General features: G+C 31.3%; 2 protein-coding genes across 2 annotated transcripts; one reads left to right on the plus strand and one right to left on the minus strand.

The window, feature by feature from the left end:
- Window positions 1-1049: 1049 nt before the first annotated feature.
- On the minus strand, window positions 1050-2736 carry HELRODRAFT_177871 (hypothetical protein; the record flags this gene model as incomplete). The annotated part of the gene is made up of 3 exons (XM_009026007.1): window positions 1050-1814; window positions 2191-2280; window positions 2683-2736. The coding sequence occupies 3 exons, from the start codon at window positions 2734-2736 to the stop codon at window positions 1050-1052; spliced, it is 909 nt and encodes a 302-aa protein (XP_009024255.1).
- A 2325-nt stretch (window positions 2737-5061) lies between these two features.
- On the plus strand, window positions 5062-14458 carry HELRODRAFT_114139 (hypothetical protein). Its single transcript, XM_009026008.1, has 12 exons — window positions 5062-5123; window positions 6093-6265; window positions 9832-10046; window positions 10218-10368; window positions 10546-10613; window positions 10926-11046; window positions 11222-11321; window positions 11956-12054; window positions 12351-12695; window positions 12853-13083; window positions 13299-13411; window positions 13593-14458. The coding sequence occupies exons 2-12, from the start codon at window positions 6104-6106 to the stop codon at window positions 13746-13748; spliced, it is 1761 nt and encodes a 586-aa protein (XP_009024256.1). The 5' UTR covers window positions 5062-5123; window positions 6093-6103; the 3' UTR covers window positions 13749-14458.
- The last annotated feature ends 203 nt before the right edge of the window (window positions 14459-14661 follow it).

Raw genomic sequence — 14661 nt, forward strand, 5'->3', positions numbered from 1 at the left:
ATGTTGTTCTTCCCATTCCCGTCCATCATTTACGATTACCGAACAGTGATTCCTTATTCCCTAAAACTTCCATTCCAGAAAATTAGTTTATACCTATTCCCAAGGGAACCCCATGAGGACCATGGGATTTCCGCAATTCCCGTTCCCATGCTCACCTTTACCTGAAATCCATACTCGCAAGTTGAAGAACGCACACACACGCTTACACGCAATCTCAAAAGTAAAAGCAGTTATGGTTTATTAAAATTAAAATTGGAAAAAAAAACAAGGAAATTTGTTTTTGATTTTATAATAAAATTAAAATTGGAAAAAAAAACAAGTAAATTTGTTTTTGATTTTATAACATGAACGGAAATTTATAGGATAAGATTAACACGTCTGAACATGATATGTGTTGAACAAAGCCTACTCACGAATCTACCATGAAATGAGACAGGTAGGTAGTTGACCAACAGGTGGGTAATGTCTTAATGACGAGACGACCAAACAGAACGAAACTCAACATTCTGGAATTACAACTAATCATGACGTTGGCGCCTATTTAAATTTAAAAACGTTTACAACGCTAAGTGAACTAAAAAACCAAAATTAACATTGACACGGGTAAATAAATTTTCCTAAATATTTTGTACCAAACATTTTTTACGAATCATAAATAATTAATGCTGAAGAAAATATTGCCAGACTTGTAGAAAACAAAATCAATAATTTAATTTATAATTGAATTAAAATAATATCATTGCAAAATTGAAACGTTAAATGTGATTAGTATTAGCAAGTTTTTTTTTATAAATAAATTTGAATTTGTCAACAAAGTATGAAATAAATTAGTAAATAAAATTATGTAAAAAGTTTGAAAAAATGCTGAAATGAACAAATTAAATGTCATAGAATATCACAATTAGAAAATTTTCAAAAAGAGGTAAACAAATTGAAAAAACATATCTAAACAGCACAACAAACATTGCATGGTTCAAATATTCCCAGCCTAGAACTCTTCAGCAATCATACGACATGCAACCATTCAACGTTCAAAAACACACAAACTTTCAAGGGTTCACGACATACAATCCAGTGCGTTCTTCGGATCTAGATAGCAAATACCTTCTTAAGTTGACGTACAACATAACTCTCAATAAATACAACAAATAGATAAATAAATTGCTGAGTAGAGATCCGATAAAAACGAACAAAGCGAAATATCTGGCCGCTGTGTGTGGATCGGACCAATCGGACAGCACTCGATACAAAACCTCGTCATACAATAAATAATAAATGTAAGTGAAAACTCCATATGCGATTCCATAAACGACCACCCATACTCCGTGGAACAGTTTAACAGGAGAAGCAGAAATAAACAAATCAACGAGGACGATCACGCTGTTCATAATATGGAAGTTGACGTCGAACAAGGTCCTGCCACTCATTCCCTGTAAACTTGCCACAAAACTATAAAATCCTACAGTCACAATCAGTGCACCACAGTAAGCGAGGTGGCGGGCCATCCATTCAAAATAAATGCTGAACTTCAAAAGTGCGTGTATGATGTTCTGTTTCCTAAGGCTACTCGGATCAATGTTCCCATTAAATATAACCTCTGAACGTCTGTTGTTTCTTTTCCTGCGTAGAACTTCAAAGGTCACAGTGCGAATAGCGGACGAGAGAAAATAAATTGCAGTTATTGTGTATGAGATGTTTGTTAGGTACACAAAGTAACGAAGGCCAGCATAGATTGGTGCCCCGATTGTTATTACCGTCGTGAAGAGAGCCAGAACCACCTTATACGACAAAAATATGTTCACCGGTATCGGCCACTGTGGGGAAATTGAATTAAAAATTTTTTCATGTTAATGTCAGTCATAATCAAATAAAATAATCAAAAACTTGGAGTTGAACTAAAGTTATTAAACAATAAAGTATGCACAACAAGCTCCATGTGCAGCAAATGAGACGCTTGCTTGGTTGGTCGACTGTAGATTATAGCGGTCATTTTGACGAAAAAGTAACAGAGGAAGTAAAAGTGAAAAGAATAAAATAAGCATAGGCTATTTTATTGAAGGAAACATAAATTGAAGTGTGATTTTCAGTATATTTGTATATCATCACGAGCAATATACCAAGACATTTTCAATGAGCATTAAACATTTATTAAACAAATTGAAACTTCTAAGACACTGTACCACTAATAACCTGACATCTGTTGAAAAGGTCGATTTTCTCAACGGGAAATAAAAAATTCACAAACATGAATTCTCCTCTGATTTGATGCCAAATCCCTTGCTAAAGTAGTCAGAATATAACAATTGAAAAAAACAAATACGTTAATAGAACATTTTCATTATACAGTAGAAGCAGGTTAATCAGACCACAAGTTAATGATTAATAGAACCAAATATTAAAAAATGAAACTATATCCAACTCTACAATTTTAAATTTGATCGCTTTTTAGGACCAAAAATATGCCGCGTCCGTCAATAATATGCGTTTATATTTTTTCATCTGGCTTAAAATAATTAAAGACACCCCAGCAAAAAGAGATCAGAAAGCTTATTTATGACTGATTACATGGTGTTATGGCAAGAGTACATTGTGTTTGAAAACCGAGTAAGATAGAATAAGGTTATATATATAACGGGAACAAATTACATTTTGTAAAGATGACACGAAATTTGAATAAAAAACCACAGTTGTAACTGTGTGAGCTGTTAGATAGCATTGAAGCAGAACACTTTGCATGTTGATTTCGCTAACGTTTGTACGTTATGAATGTTATACCTTGCAACGAATTTATAATCTTTTTCTAAAAAGTGATTTTTAATGAATAAATTGAAATAATATAACATTACATAAAACGTATGTTTGACTAAACTATCCTACAGGAGTAATCAATTTTACGCTACGTGTCCGCTAGAAAAAAACTTCACTCCGGTTAATGGGATCATCCGCTTAATCAGACCCCTTTGTACGAGTATTGATGCGGTCTGACTGAACTGCTTCTACTATGTTTTACAAACATCTAAAAGATAATTACATTTAAATAATTATTCTTACATATTTGTATTCACAAAGAGACTCTGTTTGCATAACTCCTGATAGAAATAATTTCATAATTTTCTTTTAATATTAATTAAATTACATATTACTTCTATCTAAATTTTCTGTCCTTAAAATCGAAAAAGTGTGACAGCAAATAATTTGTAACCAAATTAAATAATAACAACAATTTTAGCATGTAACTTTGATGTTCAATTTTGCTGAAAAAATATTTAATAATTTAATTGAATGAAACATTTTAAAGTGAAAAATTTACTAAATACAATTGTAAATACCTATATAATATATTTATTTTGATTACTTCAAATTCAAATGTTTAAATACCACAAATGAATGGCAAAGCAATTTTTTCAATTTTCAATGAAAAATATAACCAAATGCTAATCTGTTATTCATTCAAGATAAAATATTTGGTGGAGTGAAATTTAAATAGATCTGCTATTCATTTATATTTTATAATATAACTGTGCAAAGTTTATAAAACTATAACATTTGCTGATGGTTAAAACGTAATGGAATATTTCATGATATTCAATCACAAATTTAAATTTCAATAACTTAGAAGATAACTTAAAAAATTAGAGTAAAAATTTTTACAGTAAAGGTTAACATGCTTTCTTCCATGTCATAGACAATAGAAAAATAGGTGAAACTATTAAGAAACAATCATAACATGCCTCATCTTATGAAGAAACACAGATGTAATATAATATAGATACCAAATAATTTTTTCATAGCTAATTAAATTTTTTATTTTTTTTTATAGCTAATTAAAAATTAATTAAGGCTTAGTTATTATTATTAAGCGATTATTAAGAGTAGACTAAGGTGAAAAAGGTAAATGCTGGAAAACATGGTTGTGTTTTTGTAGTGTAATGTAAACAAACTCAGAAAAATGTTTGCATTACAAAATTTCAAAATTGCATTTTTTATTAATAAATTCAATTTCAACACTTTGAAACTACTAATAATGTATGAATGAATAAATCTCTCTCTCTCTCTCTCTCTCTCTCTATACCTTTTTAAATTTTAATTAATTTAAAAATGGCCAAAACATTAAAAATACAATCACCAGAACATTCCATCCACCCATCCATCCATAAAACAATAATCTATTATATTATTAATTATATTATATAATATTATAATTATAATGTAAAATTCAGCTGTAATAATTATTAATATGCAATTAATATCGATATAACAAGGTAAGCTAAATTTTGCCAAATTAGTAGTTAACTTTTACCTGATTGCATATTGGCGTGTTAGCATTTATATATATTTATTTCAAAAATAACACGTGAGGAATATTTGGCCACTTATCAACAGACCCAGTAAAACCTGGACTTTCCAAAAAGTTTATTTGTTTACCTTTACGGAAATACAATCACAGGTTGGAAAAAAATGTCGGTAATTTCAACGGTCTAAGAATTTCGTCAGATATAGTTTTTATCGGTTTTGGGTTTTTATAAAGAGAAATAACTTTGAGCTAATGTCTGTTAACACAATTGGGTTGCAGCAAATTAATTTAACGTTGTAAAAATGTTTGTAATCTTTTATAAAAAAATGCCTAAAATACCATTCAATAACAAAAACAATTTCATATTATATACATAGTTGCACATTTAATTGGATGTTGATTCTGTTGATTCTGTTTGATTGAATGTCGAAAACTTACTATTAATATTATTTATTTATATTATATGACGATCTAGATTTGTTTTATAATTGATTGATTAACCATGGACATTAAAAATTAAATCAAGTGGCAGCTGAATAGTGATTGCGAGTGATTATATGAAAAAATAATGTTGTGAACAGCAAAATTTTCTTGGAAAACGATCTTTTTATTGATATATTTTTGATGTCTACAAAACCTAAGAACGAAAATTCAATCAGTATAATATAGTTCATGTGAGACATATGACAGATTTTTCACCCGTGATTCTCAGGTAATATACCGACTCGGTTTAAACACATTCCTGAAAACCAAAAAGTTTGACAGAAAGAACTTGCTCGTAGTAGAATAAATTTTCCGGGTTGATGGTTCGTACTTTAGTCTCGTTGTGGTCTGTTTTTTAGTGATAAAATTTCATGATCTTATTACTTATTAGTTTTTCAGAAATGAGACGCAAAGATTGCTGCCAAACATTAATTGTGAAACGCTAAAGACTACCTACACCACTACACTACACTACACTATCTATATTCTAACCCTAACCCTAACCCTATATGACTATACTAAATACTTCAGCAATTAATTAAATTTAATTTATTTTAATCTTTCTTTATTGCACTGCCTACGGCTCTACACTAGCCGTAACTGTATAAAATAAACATAAGGTATATGTATTTATATAATATTATAACATAACTAACGTAACAAACAGTGCTAACAAGCACCAACTAACATTGATTAACAAGTAACAAAACAACCATAACCATACAATACAAGTGTCCTTCTTGACTTGCTTTTGTGTTTTTATACTTTATTAAATAACTTTTTTATAAAATTTAAAATATCAAATCTTTTTTTGTAAAAAAATTCCAAAATAAATTTGTAACATAATTAGGGGATAAGAATCAATTAATGTATTTAATTAAATAACTTTTCTATTTTATTTTGATTCATTTTTCTATATATTTTTTCTTATTTTAATTTCAAACTTTATTGATTTGTTAAACTAAATTAATTAAACCTTTATAATTTAAAAGCATTTTCAAATTTCAAAAACATAATGTATAAAAAGTTTTGTTAAGTTGTTAACCCACACCGTCTTCTTATTTATTGCTACAATTTAAATTTTTTATTCAATTATCATGGATGTTAGATTGCATTTGAATTTATCTTGAACAACATTCATGACAATAATAATGTAACAAAATCTATTTATTTTCAACGAAATTTCTTTCTGGTCAATCAAATATCCTATCTATTCTCATTTTAGCAGTCATGTGTAATAGTGAATAGATTCTAGCCAAATATAAAGTTTATAATAACTTTTATAAACTGTTTAAAAATCATGATTCCTTATCAGAAAGCTCCAAAATGGATGAAAAATTAGATTGTGAAAAATCTAAATTGATCAAATCCAATGAAATCCTGGAAGCCATGGCTTTTGATGGTGAAGTAAGAGATTTAAACAATGAAAATGACATTGAAATGAATAATGTGACAAGCAACAATGGGATCTCAGATGCTGCTGATGATGTTAGTTTCTATTTTCTTAAATTTTGAATTTCTCTTTATTTACAGTTCACTCACCTTTTTATTGTTGAACTAGCTGGAGTTATTTATACAAGTTTATTGAAAAAAGTTGCACTAGATATTATTTATAATTTTTCTTATAAAAATTTGTATAAGTTTTTTAATGTTCAATGTTCATATTGTAGAAAATATTTGTAAACATTTTTAGATTTAATGTATTTATTGCTAAATAATTTTTTAAACAAAATTGATACTTATAAATGACTTGATCTGATAATTTTAGTATTAAAAATTAATACAATTTACCATTTTTGTCTAAATTAGAAAAAGATAAAACAATCATAGAAACCATGAAAAGTGGAAACAAAAGGTGTTTTTTTAACTCTAATAACAAGTCAGGTTTCAGGGTGTGAAACTTTTAAATGAACAAGTTGCATTCTTGTTTATTCTAAATATCATGAAAAGATCTCAAAAAGATCTTCACTCCTTATATTTTCAATAAATGTTAAAAATGAACTATAACTAACTGTACAGAGAATATTATAGCAATCAGAACATAGGAAATGACTAGTTACACAGATATATTGAATAAAGACGACCATTTGACAAATCTTTGACAACCATTTTTTTTGTTCTCATCAAATGGTTTTTTTTTTTGGAAACGTTTTCAAAATTAGACAGCTGATAGATGAACCTATCTTACATGTATTAGGTTACAGAAGACACCATTGGTCAAAATGCGATCAACACGTTAAATTTGTATAGAATCATTTTCGTTAACAGTGTTAATAGTACACAATCAAAATTAAATGTTCACTAAATATCGCAAAATAAAATTCAAAAAAAGCAAGTTTGTCAAACGAATCACGTTAATATGGAATTTTAATAATTGACACACGAGTTACTAATTAAATATTAAACAACGCAAAATTATTTACAGGCGACATCAATATTTGTCAATCCATAAACTAATTTCTTGATTAAGAATCATCCCAATAGCTTTTATTGTCATCAGATTACTGAATAAAAACCATTTGTTAATACTGTTAATATTGATGTCATTTTTTTTGCTGTGTAGGTAGTTTTCTGTATTAATAGCCGTATTGCATTTCTCGGTGGTATCGAAGACTACACGCGTGCGGAAATACTTTTGAATCAATCTTTTGCTGTAATTTTTTAAAATTTGAATCCCTTCGTTGCATGTGCTTGTATATAAGGTATATGGCGTGTAGCTTGTTTTAACGATGCGATTACAGAGTCTGCTAACAACTTCAGTGGAGGTTCCAGCGGACGGTTAACACAGCAAAAACGAAACTTTTTTCCAGCACAGTTTAGTGTGTTAAAAGCTATTACTTACTATATTTAATGATAAACGCGACAGCGTTTTCTGAATGTTTATAATTTTTTTTCTTATTTGAGTCGAAGTTTTGTATTAATTTTATGAATTTTATGTAAAAAAAAGTATCATGAAAAAGATTGTGTACTGTGACGTTTTTTTGTTTTCCGTTCGATCATACATGAAATTAATTTTCATTTTGAAAGAAATGAGTGTTCTTTTTGTGCCTGCTGCTGCTGTCAGGAGGACGATAGTATTGAATTAACTCAGAATTGACGTGTATTGAATTAACTCAGAAGTCATTTTTTGATATTCATACTGCTATAACAGTATTGAGTATGAATATAAAAAAAATGACTTTTGAGTTATTCAATCAATCAAACACTTGTTGAATATTACCACTTTTCAAATACTACAAAGTGTTAAAGATCGGGTTTTGTAAAGGTCCTAAAAGGCTTAGACACTAGAAAGAAGAACTCTATATTGCGTATCAACGATTTAGCAATGGGTGTGTTTGACAGGTGTGTTAACCTTCTGCGTGTAAACGCGGACATTTTTTTAAAAGGTGGCCTCCTGTTATATGTTGTGTACGTAATTCTGTGATGTAATTCCGCTACGATATGAAGAGTTTTTTCATCTACTTTTCAAACAATCCAATCTTTTGTTCAATGCTGCATATTTCATAAAGATGCATCTACGAGTATAGGTCTGGTTTGTTATTAAGTTGGTAGGCCAACTCGTCGACTAACTAATACTAATTAATAATAATTTTCTGTAAGAAATATTGTTGAAATTTTGAATTCATTTAACCAATCTGAAATGAATCTACGCTTTACCGACTTGCGAAAAATACACCACTTTAAAATTTGATAGAAGCAAGTACGATCTTCATTATACTTAATAATGTTAATGGAAAAATTAACGTTTTCTCAATTAGGCTTTGTTTGTATAAAATAATCATGGAAAGCTGGAGCTTATGACGATCGCGTGCATCCTGCCAATTGTTTCTTCTCTATGGAAATATCGTCGTTTAACATAAATAATGCAGGCTGATGTGTGTTGTGAGTGTGCTTTGTAAGAAACCATATGATAAACACACGGTCTAGCTGATTTTAAATTTTGATTGGAACGATTTGTTGGTTATTAAAAATAAATTGCTTTTTAATTACGTCAAATGGTTATTAGAATATAAAAATAAATTTATATCAATCCTTCTTATGGCTTCCTGTTTACAACCTGGATTAAATTCTCGAGTCAATAGCACTGCTATTGCTAGCTCAGACGGTAATTCAGTTAAGGACCATTTAATTAAAGATTCTGATAAAAAAGATCAGAAATCGGTCAAAGTGGTTTTTGCAGACAATCCTTTGAAACCAGCATATTCAGTTGAACTGGTAATTCTGTAACGTTAATTAACATTTACACCGTCTATCTGTCAAATTAATCAAATTATTGATTATCATTATTTATTATTATAAATAATTATAGGCGTATCTTTGTGTGTTTGTCAATAATCTGCACTGAATTTTTTTATATTTTGTAGACATGCTCGTGATGATTCAATTCATGAATCATTTCATTTACTATTTTCACTCTTATATTATTTCTTTATGAATTGTTATTATTAATTTGTTTGAAAAATTGTTGTTACCTTTTTCAGCTTACTTACTAATTTCAAATTAGTAATTTGATTGAACCAGTATATAATTATGTTTCGGAAAATATTTAAGAATAAATTATATTTTTGTCTACAAACTTGATAAGTCATCAGTTTGGTAACATGAACTTGCAGTTGCAGGTGTAATTTTTGAGTTTTTAAAACTAGGAATGTGTTATAAAATAAAATGAAATTGAAAATGGTCCATTTAAATTTAAAGTGATCATATATAATTATATATAATATATATTATACACGTATTGTTAGATTGTATCTTGTTATATTATTTTTTCTTTAATTATTCCTATAAAGTATAATTGTTATAAAACATAAAATGCAGATGGAAATGCAGTAGAATACAATGTTATTTGTTTATAAATTATTTATGGTTTCGCTTTTTTGATCGTAAAATAACATCACTCAACCAAAAAAATATAAATTGTCAAGCTATAGAATTTATTTGTTAAAATATTACTTTGAAATCTAATTGGGTTGATGTTAAGTAGATAAAATGGTTTTCAAACCGCCATCTGTAGCATATTTGATATGAATAAATAAAATTTCAATGCACTAAAGGGGAATTTGTCCGGTGAGCCAAGAAGTCCAGAGCAGAATGTAACTAACAACGACAGTAACAACCCAGTCAACATAGATGAATATTTGGATGAGTTGGATTTGAAGTATGGAGCAGGTCATGTCATTCAACTCTTCATCCCTGTTTCACTCTGCATGGCTGCCGTCGTGTGTGGCATCAACTTTATTGAGTTCTACAATGTTAAGGATGTCTACTTGTCAGTTTTTTTTATCATCATGGTTAATTTATACAAATTCTTATATTTTTATTGAAAATTGAAATTAATCTTTTTTAAAGTTACTATTTGAATTAGTGTTTCATTGAAGTTGCATAGCTCATTTTTCATAAAAAAATAACATAAGTAATAATTTATAATTTGTCTCTGCAGGATGTACACTCCATTTGAGCAGTCAGTCACTCCAGAGACGAGCACGGGAACGAGAATCTGGCAGTCCCTGGCCAATGCCCTCATCATGCTGTCCGTGGTCATTGTTATGACTGTTGTACTCTTGCTTCTATACAAGTATCGCTGCTACAAGGTGTGCGTGTATGTTGTTCATTGTCGTAATGGCGTTCATTAGTTTTTATGATAGTACCAAAATTGTAAGCTCTGTCAAAATATGTTAAATTTGTCTTCGTTGAAAATCATTTTAGATTAAACATTCTGAAATCACTAGCCTAATATGTAGAGAAATTAATTTTGTACCATGTGGCAGTTCATTGCAGGATGGCTGTTCATGTCGTCATTCATGCTCCTCTTCTTCTTCACATTTATCTTCTACAGGTCTCAGTCAATTTTTTTTTTGCTAATTTTTTCGATTTTTTAGGTTTGGAAAAATAACGTTTACCTCTACTTCCGTTTTAGTTCAATTGTTTTTTTTGCATAGTTGAAAATTTAAATTACACCCTTCCATTTTGCACTGCCACAAGCTATATTAGACATGTAACCAGATGATTCACAACAAGTTTCCACATGCTTGAACAAAAGTTAACCCAATCCAATAACCAGTCAATACGTCAACCTAATAATCTACCACGACCATTCCACTTACCAAAACACACGCACACACGCACGTACACTCGTACGCACGCACAGTGAGTTATGTCGCACGATGAACATCCCAATGGACTATATAACAACCGCGGTCTTCCTCTGGAACTTTGGAGTACTTGGAATCATGTGCATCCATTGGAAGGGTCCTCTTTTGCTACAACAAGTTCCGTCTTCTTAAATCCATTTCAATTTTTTAGTGGTTGGCTGTTCGTATTTTTTTGACTTTTCAAGTCAGTCTGTTTGTATGGGGTGGAAGTTTTATTTATAAATTTATCGTTGTCACCATGATAACCGGTTGTATCACTTTAAAAATATTCATTACACCACCATCATTTTAGTTCTTCTTGATCGTTGTGTCGGCGTTGATGGCCCTCACTTTCATAAAACATCTTCCTGATTGGACAACGTGGGTTCTCCTGGCTGTTATCTCAATATGGGGTTGGTTGGTTAGTTCTTTGGTTGGTTGGTGGAATGATTTGGTTTGTTGGCTGGCTGGCTGGTTGGTTGGTTGGTTGGTGGGTTGGTGGAATGATTTGGTTGGTTGGTTAGTTGGTTGGTTGGTTAGTTGGTTGGTTGGTTGGTTGGTTGGTTGGTTGGTTGGTTGGTTGGTTGGTTGGTTGGTTGGTTGGTGGAATGATTTGGTTGGCTGGTTGTTTTGTTGTTTTATTGGTAGATTAATCAATTTATTAATCGTTTTGATTTTAGGTTACGATTTCTCTAGGCTGTTCAGTTCACTCAGAAAACGTTTTTATAAATTTGATTAGCTAGATAAACTGAATTGAACATTGTATAGAAATTCAATCAACACCTACTTAACTTAGAGTTAATTGATGATTACATCATATAATCTGTTCACCCAATTTACAATGCACTTATGACAAGCTGGACATTTATTCACTATAGTGTTTTGTACTATGAATTCAATTAGTTGGGAGGTACAAATTTGGTTACTGAGATATTTATCAAGTTACTGAGATTAATTAAAAAGAATTTTTTTTAGAATGACCTAACATGACATGATATAACATGACACGTGACCTCAAATCACATGACCTCACATGACGTCACACAGACTTGGTGGCAGTACTCGCACCTAAGGGACCACTTAGAAGTCTGGTGAAGTTGGCTCAGGAAAGGAACGACCCAATATTCCCTGCCCTCATTTATTCAAGTTCGTGTGTGGCTGGTGGTGATTGTGATGAAGACGATGATGTTTGGCTGTGATGATGATTGCGACAAAGGTGATAATACTGGTGAACGTTATGTTATGTAGAACGTAAAAAAATCTTTATAGTTTGTTGTCGTTAATAAGGCTGGCTGCCCTATGCATGTATCTTTTAAATGGCTTGGGTTTAGATAATGTGCTTATTTGATCTCACAGCAGTTTATTTTTGGTGACAGGTGTCATCCAATCATTCAAACTTGTTATTACGCCTCCTACAAAAATAATTTTTCAATTTTTAACAGCAACTATGGCCTGGTTGGTTGAGCCAAGTAGTGGTGCTTATGAAGCAGACAATGATGGAGGAGCTGATGCTGAGGCTGATGTAGATGGTGAGGGTGATAATGTTATAGAAATTCACGATGATCAGGTTCCTGAAGGTCAGATTCCTGAAGGTCACGTTCCTGAAGGTCACGTTCATGAAGGTCACGTTCCTGAAAGTCACGTTCCTGAAAGTCACGTTCCTGAAGGTCACGTTCCTGAAGGTCACGTTCCTGAAGGTCACATTTTATCAAGTGATAAGGCAGGGACAAGTGCTAATGTCGATTATGTTAATTTGGAACATTTTACCACCGAAATCACGATTGCAGGTAAATATGATTTAAATGTAATAGACATTCGCTGTAAGCAGACATTCTTTTCTCTATTATTGGCTATTTGTATTTTATAATTTGTATTTTATAATTTGGATTAAGTAATTTGGATTATGTAATTTGGATTATGTAAATTACAATTTCAACTCATCAGCTGAAAAGAAATCAGATGAGCCAGATCAACAAGAGCGGCCAGCTGAAGAGCAGGGAGAACCGCAAGCGAAACAAAAACGTTCAAAACATCGACAACATTCGAAACAACAAAACCGTCCCAAAGGACCATCACAACAGCAGAATGAACAACAGCAGATAGGACGACTTGGACATCCAGAATCATTTGAACAGTTTAAACAACAAGTTGCCCGTCTGGACAAGATGGAGGACTGTTAGTTGTTGTGTTGAGTCCATGATGAGAGTTGTCCTTTTCTTATGCTTTATCACATTGAAATATTTTTTTGTTAATACAGTTCGTTCATGTCACTTTCGTGTCAAATGATGTTTTAATTATTTTACAATAATGATTTCAACTGTTTATTGTTTTATTGTTATATAAAAATAATTTCTAAGATTAACTTCTCCATCGATTCAATGACACAATAGCTGGCGTCAAGTTAGGATTGGGTGACTTCATCTTCTACAGCGTGCTTGTTGGCAAGGCATCCTTGCTGGGAGACTGGAACACCACTGTGGCTTGTTTCATTGCCATTCTCATGGTTGGTCTCGATTAGAGAGGGTTATTACAATTTTTAAGAGTGATGCTCATTTTCGCTTAGTAATATAATTACGCTCCTCTTACCACCAAAATAAATGATTATTATACGTATGTCTTGTCTATTCACCCGTTTGACATTCATTCATTCATTCATCCATCCATCTACCGCCGTCATGAAACAGGGCCTTTGTTTCACCCTCTTGTTACTGGCCTCATTCCGCAAGGCCCTCCCTGCACTCCCCGTCTCCATAGCGTTCGGTCTCATTTTCTACTTCGCCACCAGTCAAGTTGTCCTTCCTTTCATGGTCATGTGTTCTCTCAATCAAGTCTTCATATAATCCGTCTTGTTGTTGTTGTTGTTCAATGTTCGACTGAATGTTATTTTGGAATATATTACGTTGAAGGCTGTGTAAATGCTTGCTGTTGGTCCTTAACATGACATTATTTGATATGGTGAATTGTGTTTAGTTGTGCCACTACGTGTGACGTTTTGTAATTTCTTCTTAATATGTACGATGGGTTGGTAGGTTCGTTTTGAAATGGTCATCATTAATTAAATCGTCAACGTTTCAAACAAACCATCATGATTCAAATTCTCTTTCTTGACTTTTAGGCACTGCATGTTTTTTTTGTTTCCATTCACAACAATTATTTCGCTGATATAATTTGGTTGCTTTGATGTTGTTTCATGAAACAAATAAATAAGTGAGGTTAATTTTATTAACATCGATATAAAAACCATGGATATATATATATAAATACCCATGAATATATATCCACATATCCACGGATAAAAGCGGTTGAATATTGAATTTTTCAGATTATCTTGTCTATCGTTTTTCTTTTGTCCTTGATAATTCTAACTCCTCTATCCTTACTTTTTGGGTACCTCGCGATTTTATCCTTTGTCTTCGGAAATAGCGCCTTACAAACTGATTGATTGGTTGATCTTGAAACAGTTTTATAAAAGATATCGAAATTATGCTAACGGCGTAAATTATTATGATAGTATGTTATTTAGCTGCGTTATCGATGTAATGAATTTTCAGCACACTTTGTGAGCATGACTTAAGACCTAAGATTTCATCATTGTACATTCAAGAAAACCTTTTTGTGCCCTACTTCACGCAAAATTTACGTTTTATTGCAATTTTTATGTGATTAATTACATCAATGACAATGGGGGCGTTTCAATTTTTAAAAGCCCGAGCAAAGGTTCATAAATGGTTGTAGAAAAATATTCAAGGTCTT

This window comes from Helobdella robusta (assembly GCF_000326865.2).
Source record: "Helobdella robusta unplaced genomic scaffold HELROscaffold_44, whole genome shotgun sequence".
NCBI classification, from domain to species: Eukaryota; Metazoa; Annelida; class Clitellata; order Rhynchobdellida; family Glossiphoniidae; genus Helobdella; species Helobdella robusta.